The sequence below is a fragment of the Bombina bombina genome, chromosome 6 (genome assembly GCF_027579735.1).
Source record: "Bombina bombina isolate aBomBom1 chromosome 6, aBomBom1.pri, whole genome shotgun sequence".
NCBI classification, from domain to species: Eukaryota; Metazoa; Chordata; class Amphibia; order Anura; family Bombinatoridae; genus Bombina; species Bombina bombina.
This window is the reverse complement of record NC_069504.1, coordinates 659,698,833-659,716,473: the sequence shown is the minus strand read 5'-3', so window position 1 is coordinate 659,716,473 and position 17,641 is coordinate 659,698,833. Positions and strand designations below refer to the sequence as shown.

The window sequence follows — 17,641 nt, the reverse complement described above, 5'->3', positions numbered from 1 at the left end:
GAAAAACCAGTACCCGATGAACTAAACCCTATGTCGCAACATAGGGCCCCTGAAAAAACTGGGTCGTCCCGAACCAGTCTACAGGATCATAAGTCTCCAGACATCCAAGAAGGATCCAAGACAAGAACCCTGGACCCAGAATCGTCCAAGAACAAAGGACACCCCCAGGGAACACAAGATACCCCATCTGAAGCAATCAGACCTCACAGGGGATGAAAACCGGGAAACCTGGAGAACGGGTACAGGACTCGCTTGTAATTCCCAGTCCAAAGGGAAGAGAACACCCTTAGCCGGAGGTCAACACCTCCACCAACAAGGTGCTAGGCCGCAACAAAGTCACACAATTTCTCTAGAGCCCAAGGCCCCAAGGGCAACACTAAGGGATATGAGAACGAGAACAGAGTCACCCAAAAGAGAGTAGAAGAAAGACTAGTCTCCATAATACCTTCAGATTAACGTTCCAGAGGACCACACCCAAGTGAGAAAAATGCAAAGCATCCCGAACCCAGGAAGAAAAACATCCCCTAAGCAAAAAGCTTGGAAAAGAGACAACACCTCCTATCGCCCCTGATATGGAGACGACTAACACCCAAAGGAAGACAGAGCCTCACGGCCTTTGCTTTCTAATTAAGCGGCCAAAGTTGCCAGAAAAAACTAACGAAGTCCAGAAAGTCTCGACCCAAAGGAAGAGAACCTCTAAAAGGAACAAGTCCTAAAAAGACACTTCCAAAGAGACCATGAAAGGCAAATCCGTAAGAACAGTGGTATGAAGGACCTAAAACTTCCAAGCCTCCAACCCACAACGGGAAGGAACACTCTAGTTCCCATAAAAATCGGAAACGACTGAGCATGTCACCGCGGATCTCAACGGAGTCCCGCCCATTAGATTGCCCCTAAGCAACCACGGACCAACAGGACATAAAAAGGCGCCACGTGTCTGAACTAGGCCTCAAAGACAGAAGGATTTGTACCCAGTGAGGACAAGCCTGAAACAAAGGGCCCCAGCACTGTCAAGGCCACATAGAGTCTCCCCCGAGATGGAGGGATAAAGGACAGACTTTTGTAAACAGTGCAACCACAAAATCGCCAGTATCAATTCTAGAGAAGAAAGTTCCCGAAGGAAACATCACACCACAACCTGAACTTTAGACAAAATAAAAATCATCCTCACCAGATGAAGACAAAAGATAAGGCAACCCGTAGGTTATCGCCCAGGAAGAACAGACAGCCAAGCAGGAACAGCCCAACAGGGGTCTGAGACTTTCAAGCTCAGAACTGGAACAGGATACACAAATAACAAATACTATAAGAAGATTACTTCATCACCTTATGTCTATGCATGCAAGCCAGTCGAAGATTAAGACTGAGAATCCCCAAGAAGGCGCGCCAGTCTATAACGAATGCGCAACATACCTCTGCCGGGACAAAAGAAAACACCGGCCCGGAAGGCTGAACTGGACCAGGTGATCCCATGCCTGACGAGCCCCGGTTAACGGAACACGGACAACATCGTAAGCACACTCCCGGGAGGTGAGGTGCGGATGCGCCAGCGCCAAAGATATGGCCATGCGGAACCGTGACATAACCTCCGGTGGGAACAGGCCACACTCCATAGAACGATAAGTAGCGGTTGGGTTACCTGCATGCATAGTAAGAGTTGGTGGTAGGGAACTCGTCTCATGGGAAATAGAATCCCCAGAGACGGATGGTTCAGTGGGCACCTGATTCCCCGATCCCGAGGAACAGAGCACTCTAAAACGGCATTCAGAACATAACTGATGGGCATGTATCACCCGGGCCAATTCATATTCTTTGCAAGAAGTAGAGTCTGAATCAGAGACATCCATCTCCAAAAATCAGAATCCTCCATAACTGGGACACTGAATAAAAAAATGGACCAATAAGAAAAATCTAAACGGCACCTTACACCCCCAATGGCTGGGGCTCTCACCACCTCCAGAAAACCAGACACCAGAGGACCCCCCTTAGGAGATATTAACCCTTGATTACTAGATACAAAAAGGAGCCTCAATGAGACCCTATGTTAAAGTTATCCCCGAAAGGTTGTAGCCTCTCTCTGATAAACAGTTGTAATTACAATACATCCATGATGAAAGTAAAATGAAACGATCTTACCGGAATCTACGCCGTGGAACAGGAACACGGCCCTTCGCGTCGCTTCTGTCATGGACTTGAGAGAGAAAAGCAGGCGGTGAAACTCGTCAACGCCGATTGCTTGTGGAGCTGTTAATATGAGTCGGGATGATTTTGCCGAAAGACTCTCCCTGCATCTCCGGAGTCCAACTTTCACTGAGAGGCTGACAGGACTACTTAAAACTCCAGTCCCATGCCGAAGAGTACTACCCTCTATAAGAGACTATCGAAAACTTCTGACACTTCTCTGTCAGCCTCCTGAGACAAAAGGCAAAGAATGACTGGGGGATGAGGGGAATGGGAGAAGTATTTAAGCCTTTGGCTGGGGTGTCTTTGCCTCCTCCTGGTGGCAGGGTTCTGAATTCCTAAAAGTAATGAATGCAGCTGTGGACTCTTTCCATTTCTGAAGAAAAACAAGGGTTTTTTTTTGTTTTTGTTTTTAATTATAAGCCATAATTTATTTCTATTATCAAAATTTTTCTACTTTCTCTTTGAATTCTTCATGGAACTGTTTCTTCTTTCAACAAAAGAATAACTTGGCAGGCTTATACATTGTTGCAAACATTGCTGCTATATAGTGCTTTAGACATATGAAGCTACCTAGATATTCTCTCATGGAGGAAAAAAAAGAAGTACATTTTACAGAAGTAAATTGGATTTTTTTTTCTTTGATTGCACATCCTATCTGAATCGTGAAACTTTAAATTTTGACTTTCATGCGCATTTAAGACTATACTGATGATTAATTATTCACTGCATATAGGAATACGGGTAGACTAAACAGATACTGTGGGTCTGCAGTCACACTCTGTGTTTTTTTGAAATTATATGCAGAAGGCTTCAAATAAATTTGTGATAGAAAAGTATTCCGGTTATCTATGGTTATTTATGCAATGAGAAAAATGATAAAGAAAATATTATTGAGTAAATAGAGAGGATATATAATATATAAACAATGCGTCTATAGAAGAAATAGAGAAAAAAATATAAGAAAAGTAAAAAAAGGTTTTTGCTTTGATAGTTAATGAGGTATAAGTTTATAGGGAAGAAACATTAGCTAGAACTGTTCTGTTACAAATCAGAGAAAGACATTTCAGAAAGGAGCACTTTACAGACAGGAAACAAAAGGGACTGGAAAAGAGAATACATATCTGGTTACTGTCAGTCTGCAGACAATACTGTCATTTGCTTTAGTTTATTTTGTATACAGTGTAAGCTTTCCATAAATCTATTTATGTAAGATCCCCCCATTCTATCTCCAACTACCACTTGTAAACTCTCTAGGGAACCAGACCCCTATAATCCTCCTTTTTCAGCCTACCCCTCCTGCTGGTGTCTTATAAATAAAGATAATAATAGTGACAACGATGATAATGACATATTAAATACATACAGAAAGAGAAGCTCTTTTCTTTAATAATATTTATTGAATACTCACTCATTAAGAATGCATATAAAATGATATAATTTAACCACTAGATTTGCATTCTTGAAAGTATATGCCATGCAGCATTTTAGTTTATGAAACGGTTATTCAGTTAAAAAGATAGCACATTCTTCTAAACACAATATTCTCTCTGTATACCATTAACAATAGTCTGAGAAAAATATGGTTATGACACCTTGTAAGCACTAGGTGGCAGACAAACAGGAGCACATTCTTGTTTTACTGGAGGCGGCAGCAAGGCGTTTTTGTCGTTGTGACATTCCACAGATTGTATGAGGACAGGATCATTGCTAAACCCCTCAAACACATGGTTCTAATTACAAAAGGGAATCATACACTTCTATGCAACATTTTCATATTTTTGCCCTATTACACAGTATACTATATTGCACTTTTATTTTGCAGATAAAAAGAATAAAACCTACCTGTAACTGTTCTGGCTTCTTCAGTTTTAATTTTCCTGTCTTATAACCATCATAATGATCAAATAACTCAAAGAACCTGAATGTACAAAAAAAGATTTCAGGAGTCAGCAAGGCCTTTGTTGCTTGAATTCTAAATAAAACAGTTTGACAAGTATCATGTGCACATACCTGAAGGGGACTTTAATATTTTGTATAAGGGACATATTTTCAAAGGGTCATGAAAGTCAAACAAACAATTGTCACCCTTTAGGTAGAGACATTACAATTGACTTCTATTACAGAATGAAAATCATACCTACGCAGACTCAGGAGTAGCAACGCACTAGCTAGCTGCTGATTGGTTGTTTACAAGATGTGTTCCGCTCAGTAGTGCACTGCTTCTCCAGAGCTGACATCAATTGTGCTTAACCCTTTTGCAGAAGTTAAAAACATAATTATATGTAAGCAATATTACAATAACAACATGTTCTATTGTATTAGAGTATCTACTTTTTGCACCTTTATATTTGTTCAGAAGGGACATAAAACTAAATACTGAAGCACAAAAACACATTTCAGTTTTGAAAAGAAGCACTTATCAAATACAGGCATTCCTCGCTTTACTGCGCTTCGCTTTATTGCGCTTCGCTTTATTGCGCTTCGCAGATATTGCTCTTTCTACAAATTGAAGGTTTGTGGCTACCCTGTGTTTAGCAAGTCTATCAGCACCATTTTTCAACATATATACATATGTAAACACATCAATACACATAGTTACACAACCACATATACACAACACTAGCAAAATATTATGTATGACTCATTGAAGGCTCAGCTGATGGTTAGCATTTTTTTTAGCAATAAACTATTTTTTTAATTAAGGTATGTATATTATTTTTTAAGACAAAATTCTATTGCACACTTAAATAGACCAAATAGACTACAGTATAGTGTAAATGTAACTTTATTATGCCCTGTGAAACAAAAAAATTTAGTTTGACTAACTTTATTGCTATATTTGCTTTATTGCGGTGGTCTGGAACCAAACCTGCAATATCTCTGAGTTACGCCTGTACACATGGATAAGAAAAAAACTGCTTCTAGAAAGAAAGAAAAAAAGGAAATTTATGCTTACCTGATAAATTGATTTGTTCTACGATACGACGAGTCCACGGATTCATCCTTACTTGTGGGATAGTATCCTCCTGCTAACAGGAAGTGGCAAAGAGCACCACAGCAGAGCTGTCTATATAGCTCCTCCCTTGACTCCACCCCCCAGTCATTCGACCGAAGGTATAGGAAGAAAAAGGAGAAAGTAAAAAAGGTGCAGAGGTGACTGAAGGTTTGAAAAGTAAAATAAAATCTGTCTAAAAAGACAGGGCGGGCCGTGGACTCATCGTATCGTAGAAGAAATCAATTTATCAGGTAAGCATAAATTTCCTTTTCTTCTACAAGATACGACGAGCCCACAGATTCATCCTTACTTGTGGGATACAATACCTAAGCAACAGGACACGGATGAACGGGAGGGACAAGACAGATACCTAAACGGAAGGCACCACTGCTTGAAGAACCTTTCTCCCAAAAATAGCCTCAGAAGAAGCAAAAGTATCAAATTTGTAAAATTTGGAAAAAGTATGAAGGGAGGACCAAGTCGCAGCCTTACAAATCTGTTCAACAGAAGCATCGTTTTTAAAAGCCCATGTGGAAGCCACAGCTCTAGTGGAATGAGCCGTAATCTTTTCAGGAGGCTGCTGTCCAGCAGTCTTGTATGCCAGGCGGATGATGCTTTTCAGCCAAAAAGAGAGAGAGAGGTAGCCGTAGCTTTTTGACCCCTACGCTTCCCAGAATAAGCAACAAATAGGGAAGACGTTTGACGGAAATCCTTGGTCGCTTGTAAGTAGAACTTCAAGGCACGAACCACGTCCAAGTTATGTAACAGATGTTCCTTCTTAGAAGGAGGATTAGGACACAAGGAAGGAACAACAATTTCCTGATTAATATTCTTATTGGAAACAACCTTAGGAAGAAATCCAGGTTTAGTGCGCAAAACCACCTTATCAGAATGAAATATAAGATAAGGCGAAGCACATTGTAACGCAGAAAGCTCGGAAACTCTTTGAGCAGAAGAGATCGCAACTAAAAACAACACTTTCCAAGATGACAGCTTAATATCTATGGAATGCATAGGTTCAAACGGAACCCCTTGAAGAACATTGAGAACTAAATTCAAACTCCATGGCGGAGAAATAGCTTTAAACACAGGCTTGATTCTGATTAAAGCCTGACAAAAAGCATGAACGTCTGGGACATCTGCCAGACGCTTGTGAAGTAAAATTGACAAAGCAGAAATCTGTCCCTTTAAGGAACTAGCTGATAATCCCTTCTCCAATCCTTCTTGGAGAAAGGACAAAATCTTAGGAATCCTAACCTTACTCCATGAGTAGCCCTTGGATTCGCACCAATAAAGATATTTACGCCATATCTTATGGTAAATCTTTCTAGCGACAGGCTTGCGAGCCTGAATCAGAGTATCAATGACCGACTCAGAGAATCCCCGCTTAGATAAAATCAAGCGTTCAATCTCCAGGCAGTCAGCTGCAGAGAAGTTAGATTTGGATGTTGGAGACGGACCTTTAATGAGAAGGTCCTGTCTCAATGGCAGTTTCCACGGTGGCAGAGACGACATGTCCACTAGATCTGCATACCAGGTCCTGCGTGGCCACGCAGGCGCAATTAGAATTACTGAAGCCCTCTCCTGTTTGATTCTTGCAATCACACGAGGCAGGAGAGGAAATGGTGGAAACACATAAGCCAGGTTGAACGACCAAGGTACTGCTAGAGCATCTATCAGTACCTCCTGGGGATCCCTTAACCTGTAACCTGGAAGTTTGGCATTCTGTCGAGATGCCATCAGATCCAATTCCGGTGTGCCCCATTGATGAATCAAAGTTGCAAACACCTCCGGATGGAGTTCCCACTCCCCCGGATTAAAAGTCTGACAACTTAGAAAATCCGCTTCTCAGTTCTCTACTCCTGGGATATAGATCCCTGATAGATGGCAAGAGTGAGTCTCCGCCCATCGGATTATCTTTGATACCTCTATCATTGCTAGGGAACTCCTTGTTCCCCCCTGATGATTGATATATGCCACAGACGTGATATTGTCCGACTGGAATCTTATGAATTTGGCCGAAGCCAACTAAATATTGATTGGCAGTTGAGACTCCACCTGAGTCCACACACCCTGAGCCTTCAGGAAATCCCAGACTGCACCCCAGCCCAGGAGGCTGGCGTCCGTCGTCACTATTACCCAAGATGGCCTTCGGAAGCACATCCCCTGGGACAGATGATCCTGTGACAACCACCAAAGAAGAGAGTCTCTGGTCTCTTGATCCAGATTTATCTGAGGAGATAAATTCGCATAATCCCCATTCCACTGTCTGAGCATGCACAGCTGCAGTGGCCTGAGATGAAAGCGAGCAAACGGGATGATGTCCATTGCCGCTACCATTAATCCAATGACTTCCATACACTGAGCCACTGATGGCCGAGGAATGGACTGAAGTGCTTGGCAAGTATTTAGAATTTTTGATTTTCTGACCTCCGTCAGAAAATTTTTCATGTGTATGAGTCTATCAGAGTTCCCAAGAATGAAACTCTTGTTTGTGGCACTAGTGAACTCTTTTCTACATTCACTTTCCAACCGTGAGTTCTTAGAAATGACATCACGATGTCCGTGTGAGATTTGGTCAGATGATAAGTCGACGCCTGGATCAAAATATCGTCCAGATAGGGCGCCACCGCAATGCCCCGCGGCCTGAGAACCACTAGAAGGGACCCTAGGACCTTTGTGAAGATTCTGGGAGCAGTGGCCAACCCGAAAGGAAGAGCCACAAACTGATAATGTTTGTCCTGAAAGGCAAATCTTAGAAACTGATGATGATCCTTGTGGATAGGAATGTGAAGATACGCATCCTTCAGGTCCATGGTGGTCATGTATTGACCCTCATGGATCATTGGCAAAATTGTACGAATAGTCTCCATCTTGAACGATGGGACTCTGAGAAATTTGTTTAGACATTTGAGATCTAAGATTGGTCTGAAGGTTCCCTCTTTTTTGGGAACCATGAATAGATTTGAGTAGAACCCCTGACCCTGTTCAAGCTTTGGAACTGGGCAAATTACACCCATTGTATAGAGGTATTTTACACAGCGTAAGAACGCCTCTCTTTTTCTCTGGTCTACAGACAAACGTGAAAGGTGAAATTTTCCCCTTGGGAGAAAATCCTTGAATTCCAGCTGGTACCCCTGGGTCACAATTTCCAATGCCCAGGGATCCTGTACATCCCTTGCCCAAGCCTGAGCAAAGAGAGAGAGTCTGCCCCCTACTAGATCCGGTCCCGGATCGGGGGCTGCCCCTTCATGCTGTCTTGGTAGCAGCAGCAGGCTTCTTGGCTTGTTTACCTTTATTCCAGGCCTGGTTAGGTCTCCATACCAACTTGGATTGAGCAAAATTCCCTTCCTGCTTAGTGGAGGAAGAGGAAGCAGAGGGTACTCCTTTAAAATTTCGAAAGGAATGAAAATTATTTTGTTTACCCCTCACCTTGAGAGACTTGTCCTGAGGTAGGACGTGACCCTTACCTCCAGTAATGTCAGAGATGATTTCCTTCAGCTCAGGCCCAAATAGGGTCTTACCCTTGAAGGGAATAGCAAAAAGCTTAGATTTAGATGATACGTCAGCAGACCACGATTTTAGCCATAACGTTCTGCGCGCCAGGATGGCAATTTTGCAATTTGAAAAGCAGCATCAGTAATAAATGAATTGGCTTTATTAAATTAGCCTTTATTCTGTCTAAAATGTCCTCTAAAGGCGCCTCTACCTTCAGGGACTCCTCCAGGGCGTCAAACCAAAAAGCAGCTGCAGTAGTTACTGGAACAATGCAGGCTGTAGGTTGTAAGAGAAACCCCTGGTGAACAAATAGCTTCTTTAGAAGGCCCTCTAATTTTTTATCCATAGGGTCTTTAAAAGCACAACTATCCTCAATAGGTATAGTTGTACGCTTAGATAGATTAGATATTGCTCTCCACCTTAGGGACCGTTTGACAAGAGTCCTTAATGGAATCTGATATGGGAAACATTTTCTTAAAATTAGGAGGGGGAGAGAACAGTATACCCGGTCTATCCCATTCCTTTCTAACAATTTCCGAAATTCTTTTGGGAACCGGAAAAACATCAGTGTAAGTAGGAACTTCTAGATATTTATCCATCTTACACAATTTTTCTGGAGGAATTGTAATAGGTTCACAATCATCCAGAGTCGCTAGAACAAATAGCTTCTTTAGAAGGCCCTCTAATTTTTTATCCATAGGGTCTTTAAAAGCACAACTGTCCTCAATAGGTATAGTTGTACGCTTAGCTAGAGTAGATATAGCTCCCTCCACCTTAGGGACCAATTGCCAGGAGTCCCGTATGGTGTCAGATATAGGGAACATTTTCTTAAAGTTAGGAGGGGGAGAAAACGGTATACCTGGTCTGTCCCATTCCCTTTTAACAGTTTCCGAAATTCTCTTAGGAACCGGAAAAACATCTGTGTAAGTAGGGACCTCTAGATACTTGTCCATCTTACACAATTTTTCTGGGGGAATTGTGATAGGGTTACAATCATCCAGAGTCGCCAAAACCTCCCTGAGCAACAGGCGGAGGTGTTCAAGTTTAAATTTAAAGGATGTGACATCCGAATCTGTCTGAGGTAATACATTTCCTGATTCTGAAAGTTCTCCCTCAGACATTAATTCCCTGACCCCTAAATCAGAGCACTGAGAGGGTACATCGGAAATGGCCAATAAGGCATCAGAGGGCTCAGTATCTACAACTACATACCTGGCCTACTGCGTTTACCCTGCAAAACTGGCAGTTTAGATAATACCTCTGTAAGGGTAGTTGACATAACTGCAGCCATATCTTGCAGAGTAAAAGAATTAGACGCACCACTCGCTTGAGTGGGCGTTAAAAGTTGTGACACATGGGGAGAATTATATGGCATATCCTGATTCTCTTCAGACTGAGAATCATCCTTAGAAACACTTTCTTTATTTAAAATATGTTCTTTACAGTGTAAGGCCCTTTCAGTACAAGAAAGACACAATGTAAGAGGGGGTTCCACAATGGCTTTTAAACACATAGAACACTGACTCTCTTCAATGTCAGACATGTTGAACAGAATAATAATAACAATACCAGTCGTTAAACCATTGATTATATTTGAAAAAACAAATTTATCAAAAACGGGTACTGCACCTTTAAGAAATAAAAAACGTACACTTTTTTTCCACCACAAGTAATTAGGACAATCAAACCTCTATTTTAGGTAAATGTAAGCACAAAACGTTATGGAGACTAAAGTTTTCCAAAAACTGCCCCTGCGCCTACCTGCCCTCAATTAGTAAACCAACGATCCGGTATCACTCCGGTACTTGTCCTCCAAATCCGGGCCCAACCGGAGCTGATGGCTGCTGTTTTCAGAAAGAACTAACTGTGCACTAGAAGCGCCAAAAAGAGGCTCCGCCCATCATGGACGACGTCCTGTCTGCCTCAGTAACCGCATGGGAAGCGGTTTTAGCACAGCCATGAGGGATATCAAAGTGAAACACGCAAACAAACATAGCCAGGTGAAACCCCAGAATCGCAAACATTACCAGCCATGAACTGTTTTATATAAAAAATAAACATTAGGCTGCCCCAGTGTCTAATAATCAGCCCTGAATTTTCTTTCCATCATGACAAAGTTAAACTCCATAGGTTTTCAGTACCACCCTGTTACACATAGGTCTACTGCTTACTCCTTCCCAACTTGGGAAACATGTCAGCCAATTCTGATATACTATAGTCTCTTCAGAATAAATTACTGCACATACCTCAATGCTGCTTGTAGCATGAAAACGTTCCCCACACTGAAGATGTCTCCTGTACTCCTCAGCAACTCTGTGGGAACCGACATGGATCGTAGTGACATCTGCTAAGATCATCAACCTCATGGCAGTAATCTTCTTCTATCTCCTGCCTGAGGAAAAATAGTACTCCCCGGTACCATTTAAAATAAAAAACTTCTTGATTGAAGGACCAAAAAACTATTATTCTATCACCACTTTCACTTTACCCTTCCTATTACTAGCATAGGCAAAGAGAATGACTGGGGGTGGAGTCAAGGGAGGAGCTATATAGCCAGCTCTGCTGTGGTCCTCTTTGCCACTTCCTGTTAGCAAGAGGATAATATCCCACAAGTAAGGATGAATCCGTGGACTCGTCGTATCTTGTAGAAGAAAAACAATCAATGTTTAAAGGATAGCTTCCACTATACATGAAACCTATGTAAAGATCCCATGTGCCCCACTTAAACATAGACCCTGCTGCAGTAGCATGTAATTGCCAACGCACTTTATCCTCACTGATCGCACTGTTAAATTCAGTTGCAAATGGTTCATGTATATATATATGCTGCATGCACTGTAAAAGCAATTAGTGATGGCATTAACTAGAAGCATTTCTGCTAATACATTCATGTGCACTTTTTAATTTTAGGTTTGATGCCACTTTAAATTAATCATATAATATACCATCATTATATTGTTTATTTCTTGTAAATGACCTCTGACAATTGTTCTTTTCCCCTCTGAATAGAGAGCATGAGTTCATACAGTATTCTTGGGCATGCCGAGGTTTATCTGACCCAACTACATACTACCCAGTTATTGATTAGATCAGTGCAGAAGCTCATTCCATTTGACACATAACTGGCTACACTCAGTAGTAGAGACAAGATACTGAACAGGCTTTTCAAGATGTGTATTTCAGGACTGCTCAGCCATCCAAAAAACTCAAAATTATCCAAATAAGAGGACAGTTTTAATCCCCCATCACTAAATCCAGCATTAATTACAAACATTCACACCTTTGGATTACTGCATTACTCTGCAATGCAAGATCTCTAAGAAATAAAACTGCTATTGTCTACGACCTTTTTTAAATCAGCAAACCTAAAATGCATAACAGAAATTTGGCTGATAAAAATGCAATAGTACCACCAAAACTATTCAACACTCTTCTGTTCTGCCTTGAGCAGTGGAGGAGGAGATGTATCAACCGGTATTATAACCAGCTTAAAGCTCAGAACCTTCTCAGTTGGGTAACCAAAAAGTAATTTGAATGTGTAGCTGCCAGGAACGCAACAGGCAGACGGCTTAAAATTCTCATGATCTATTGCGCAACTGAAGATAAAAAGCAATTCCTATCTGAATTTAAAGGGCTGGTGTTTACATTAGTTTTAGAACATCACAGATAATGTATACTGGATGGGTGGATGATACTTTTTCAGTTTAGACAGGACCTACTTTTCATTATGCAGGCACTGGGTTTTACCTAAGCTGTCCTTTCTACTATCCACAAGAGAAGTCACACACTAGACCTCATATTTACAACTGAAGTAGATGTCTCCAACCTAATAATAAAACTAGTTATGTGGTCTGACCACCATTCTATTAAATTCTTTACAATGAGCCACTCAAATACAGCCCTTGCCATCCGACTACTAAAGGATGTAACCCCTCAGACACTCATGCTATGGTCTTACCTTTGTGTTAAACAGGAGTGAGGATGGCAACTATCTGGTAGAACACTACATTACAAATGTGAAAAATTGCCTCAATATGTACTTGACCCCTTATCACTCATTGTAAGGGTCTTTGATTGACAGTACCATAATAGAGATGAAATAGAGAGGGCGTGCTCTTGAATGAAGATGGAGGAAACCCCAGACAATTGAGAATAAACAAAAACTATCAACTATCCGTTCTAACATGCCATCATCAACTAACACTCTCACAAAACTGTTTAAAATGACATGCTCTATCTGAATCATTAAAATTTTAAAGGGACATAATACTCATATGCTAAATCACTTGAAAGTAATGCAGCGTAACTGTAAAAAGCAGACAGGAAAATATCACCTGAACAGCTCTATGTAAAATAGGAAGATATTTTACCTCACAATTTCCTTAGCTCAGCAGCGTAAGCACTCTGTAAAAAAGTTATTTTTCAGTTACTGCCCAGCTGCAGATAAAAAAAATTTTTTTAAAAAAGGAAGAAATGAACAGCAGCCAATCAGCATCAGCAGTGCTGAGGTCATGAACTGTTTTACTGTAATGCAGTGAGTAAGGCTGGCAGAATGCTTGGATGTATTGGTAGAGGTATTTGCAGCAGAATAGTAAGGTTCTTATGCCACTTTATAGATCATTAGTTAGGCCTCATCTTGAGTATTGTGTGCAGTTCTGGAGGCCATATCTTCAGAAGGATATTAACAAACTTGAATCTGTGCAAAGGAGGGCTACCAAAATGGTACATGGTCTAAAAAATAAAAAACTTACCAGGATAGGCTCAATGACCTAAATATGTATAGCTTAGAGGAGAGAAGGGAAAGAGGTGATATGATAGCAACTTTCAAGTACGTTAAAGGGCTTAGTAAAACTGAGGCTGTGGGTATTTTACATCAAATGGAAAATTCAAGAACAAGGGGTCATGAGCTCACGCTAAAGGGTAGTAGATTCAGGAGTAATTTGAGGAAGCACTTCTTTACAGAAAGAGTGATTGATTTATGGAATAAACTTCCTCAAGAGGTAGTAGCAACAAATACTGTGGGGGACTTTAAAAATGCATGAGACAAGCATAAGGCTATCCTACAAACTAGATAAGTTTATACTGTTAGGTAATATCGGGCAGACTTTCTGGGCCTATGGCTCTTATCTGCCGCCAATATCTATGTTCTATGTTACATGAGGCACGATCCCTTGCAGGTTCCGGGACAGGCATACTGATTTTCTGTTTAAAGTCCTTTACAATGGGGTGTGAATATTTAGGACATTATGGGGGGAAAATATCTTATGTTTTTACATAGAGATGTTCAGGTGATATTTTCTAGTCAGCTTTTTACAGCTATGCTGCATCACTTTCAAGTGTTTCAACATTTGGGTTCCAATCAGCCAATAGAATGCAAGCTCAATTCTATTGGCTGATTGGATCAGCCAATAGGATTGAAGCTCAATCCTATTGGCTGATTAGAACAGCCAATAGGATTTTTTCAACCTTAATTCTGATTGGCTGATAGAAATCTATCAGCCAATCGGAATCTAAGGGACGCCATCTTGGATGACGTCATTTAAAGGGAAACCTCATTCGGAAGAAGACGTCGATTGAAGAGGATGCTCCGCGCCGGATGTCTTGAAGATGGACCCGCTCCGTGCCGGATGGATGAAGATTGAAGATGCTGTCTGGATGAAGACTTCTGCCCGGTTGGATGAAGACTTCAGCTGGTTGGATGAAGACTTCTGTCGGCTTCGTTGAGGACGGATGTCGGGTCTTCAAAAACTGTAAGTGGATCTTCGGGGGTTAGTGTTAGGCTTTTTTAAGGGTTTATTGGGTGGGTTTTATTTTAAATTAGGGGTTTGGGCACTTGAAAAAGAGCTAAATGCCCTTTTAAGGGCAATGCCCATCCAAATGCCCTTTTCAGGGCAATGGGGAGCTTAGGTTTTTTTAGTTAGGATTTTATTTGAGGGGTTGGTTGTGTGGGTGGTGGGTTTTACTGTTGGGGGGTTGTTTGTATATTTTTTTTCAGGTAAAAGAGCGGATTTCTTTGGGGCAATGCCCCGCAAAAGGCCCTTTCAAGGGCTATTGGTAGTTTAGTTAAGGCTAGGGGGGTTTATTTTGGGCTATTAGATTAGGTGTAATTAGTTTAAATATCTGATAGTCTCTTTTTTATTTTGTGTAATTTAGTGGGGTTTTTTTTTGTAATTTAGGTAATTGTATTTAATTAATGTAATTGATTTAATTGTAGTGTAAGGTTAGGTGTTAGTGTAAGACAGGTTAGGTTTTATTTTACATGTAAATTTGTATTTATTTTAGCTAGGTAGTTAGTAAATAGTTAATAACTATTTAATAACTATTCTACCTAGTTAAAATAAATACAAACTTGCCTGTAAAATAAAAATAAACCCTAAGCTAGCTACAATGTAACTACTAGCTATATTGTAGCTAGCTTAGGGTTTATTTTACAGGTAAGTATTTAGTTTTAAATAGGAAATATTTAGGTAATGATAGTAGGTTTCATTTAGATTTATTTTAATTATATTTAAGTTAGGGGGTGTCAGGGTTAGACTTAGGTTTAGGGGTTAATAAATTTAGTATAGTGGTGGGGACGTTGGGGTGGCAGATTAGGGGTTAATAAATGTAGGTAGGTGGCGGCGATGTTAGGGGCGGCAGATTAGGGGTTAATAATATTTAGCTAGTGTTTGTGATGCGGGAGTGCCGCAGTTTAGGGGTTAATATGTTTATTATAGTGGCAGCGATGTCCGGAGCGGAAGATTAGGGGTTAATAATTTATTTTAATGTTTGCGATGCGGGAGGGCCTCGGTTTAGGGGTTAATAGGTAGTTTATGGGTGTTAGTGTACTTTTTAGCACTTTAGTTATGAGTTTTATGGTACAGCTTTGTAGCGTAAAAAACTCATAACTACTGACTTTCAGTTTACGGTATGGATCTTGGCAGTACAAGGTGTACCGCTCACTTTTTGGCCTCCCAGGCAGACTCGTGATACCGGCGCTATGGAAGTCCCATTGAAAAATGACTTTTTGAAAGCTGCGGTAATAACGTTGCGTTACGGCCAAAAAAGTGTGCGGTACAGCTAAACCTGCAAGACTCGTAAAACCAGCGATAGTGAAAGAGCCTTAACGCTGCTTTTTCACTCATACCGCAAAACTCGTAATCTAGCCGATGATTAGGGGACAAGCTATTTGAAGAATTAATGGTGTCCTATGTCCCAATTCGTACTCTTTAATTAGCTGTCCCCTGAATTCCTGAAGATAAATGTTCCAAGAAATCCCACACAAAAAATGTGGTACTTGAGCTTTCAGTTATGCCATCATGCCATTATTATTATTATTATTAATAATACGTATAAACACATTTTTACAAAGATATTTTGCAATACACTCCTTAAAGGAACAGTAAGCGTTAACTAAAAATTATTACTAGCAAAGTGCATCCAAAAGAGCTTGAATGTATCTACATAAAACTGTAGATGCATCAAGATTATTAATTAGAAAAATAAATCTTTTCTTAGATTTTAAACTGCAAATAAAAATGTATACACTTACTAACAGCTAGATTACAAGTCTGTGTGTTTGTCTTTTAACGCTGAAAATATGGTCATTTCAGCGTTAAAACCACACTGCAGCCATTACAAGTCTTGTCGGTATAGGTGTACCGCAAGCCTTTTAGCCTGTAACGCAACGTCAGTATAACACTCTTAAAAATTAAGTTTTTTCATGGGATTCCCATAGCGCTGCCATTCCGAGTTTTGCGTTCTGGCTAAAAAAACGGCGTTACAGCCTAAAACGTCAAGATCCGTAACGCCATCTAAAAGCAGTAGTTATAGGTTTTACGCTACAAAACTGTTACATAAAACTCATAACTAAACTGCTACAAAGTACACTAAACACCCATAAACTACCTAGTAACCCCTAAACCGAGGCCTCCCGCATTGCAAATACTATATTAAATTAACCCCTAATCTGCCGCTCCCGACATCGCCGTCACTAAAAAAAAATATTAACCCCTATTCCGCTGCTCCCCGACATTGTCACCACTATAATAAAGTTATTAACCCTTAAACCGCTGCCCTCCCGCTTCGCAAACACTATTTAAATATTATTATAGAGTGCTTTTAAGAATAAGTATTGGTATGGGTTAGCTAGTACATATTTTTGTGCTTCTTTATTATATACAGATAGCGCCTAGCTGGTCTGATTTTTAATTCAAAACGGTTAAGCAATGGTTCATGTTCTCTGTTTTAGGGTAAAAATAGCACAATATCTATTGTATGTAACATGTCTATGAGTAAGCGCCTGTAGGGGGCGCGAAACGCATCAGACACTTGTCTTTTGTCTCACCACCATGTCTAATTTTTTTTACGTCCATTGGCTTTTTATTTTTTTGAAACTTTATTATTTTTATTAATACATTTTTGGACATTTTCAAGCACCTCTGTGTAGTGCCTACTACTTTCTATACTTGTATATATTTTTGTGGAGTGGTTCATCCGCTTTATAGTTACTGCACTCCAGGAGTCAGCGTTTGATTTGGGCGTCCATGGTGAATTTCCAGACTTCCTGTTTGGGGCTGATCGTGTGCTGAAGTTGCTGGGCCCGCACACTGTGGGTACTATTTAAATATTATTAACACCTAATCTGTCGTCCACCCACATCTCCCCCACTGTACTAAAGTTATTAAGTCCTACACCGCCGCCACTATAATAAACCTATTAACCCCTAAACCGAAAGCCCCCCCACATCGCAATAAACTAATTTAAACTAGTAACCTCTAAACCTAACGCCCCCCTAACTTTAGCTTAAAATTACAATTTCCCAGGGGGCGTGTCCTAGCAGCGACTGTGGATGGTCGCATCTTCTTAGTGCTCCTGCAGATCACCCAACAATCCGCCGGTGGAGGGTACTTTTTACAGAGATTCAATAAATAAAAAGATCAGCACTACTGGTACAGTGGTTTGGCAGGCATTATTTGGATTACT

The 17,641-nt window shown here is 40.7% G+C and overlaps 1 protein-coding gene across 3 annotated transcripts in view; it reads right to left on the bottom strand.

Moving 5' to 3' along the window:
- Positions 1-17,641, bottom strand: part of PPIP5K1 (diphosphoinositol pentakisphosphate kinase 1) — a 488,970-nt gene that overhangs the window by 373,183 nt on the left and 98,146 nt on the right. For all 3 annotated transcript variants that reach the window (XM_053717727.1, XM_053717728.1, XM_053717729.1), the window contains exon 12: positions 4,027-4,102. In XM_053717727.1, the coding sequence (XP_053573702.1) occupies positions 4,027-4,102 (76 nt within the window). The remainder of the gene's footprint in view (positions 1-4,026; positions 4,103-17,641) is intronic.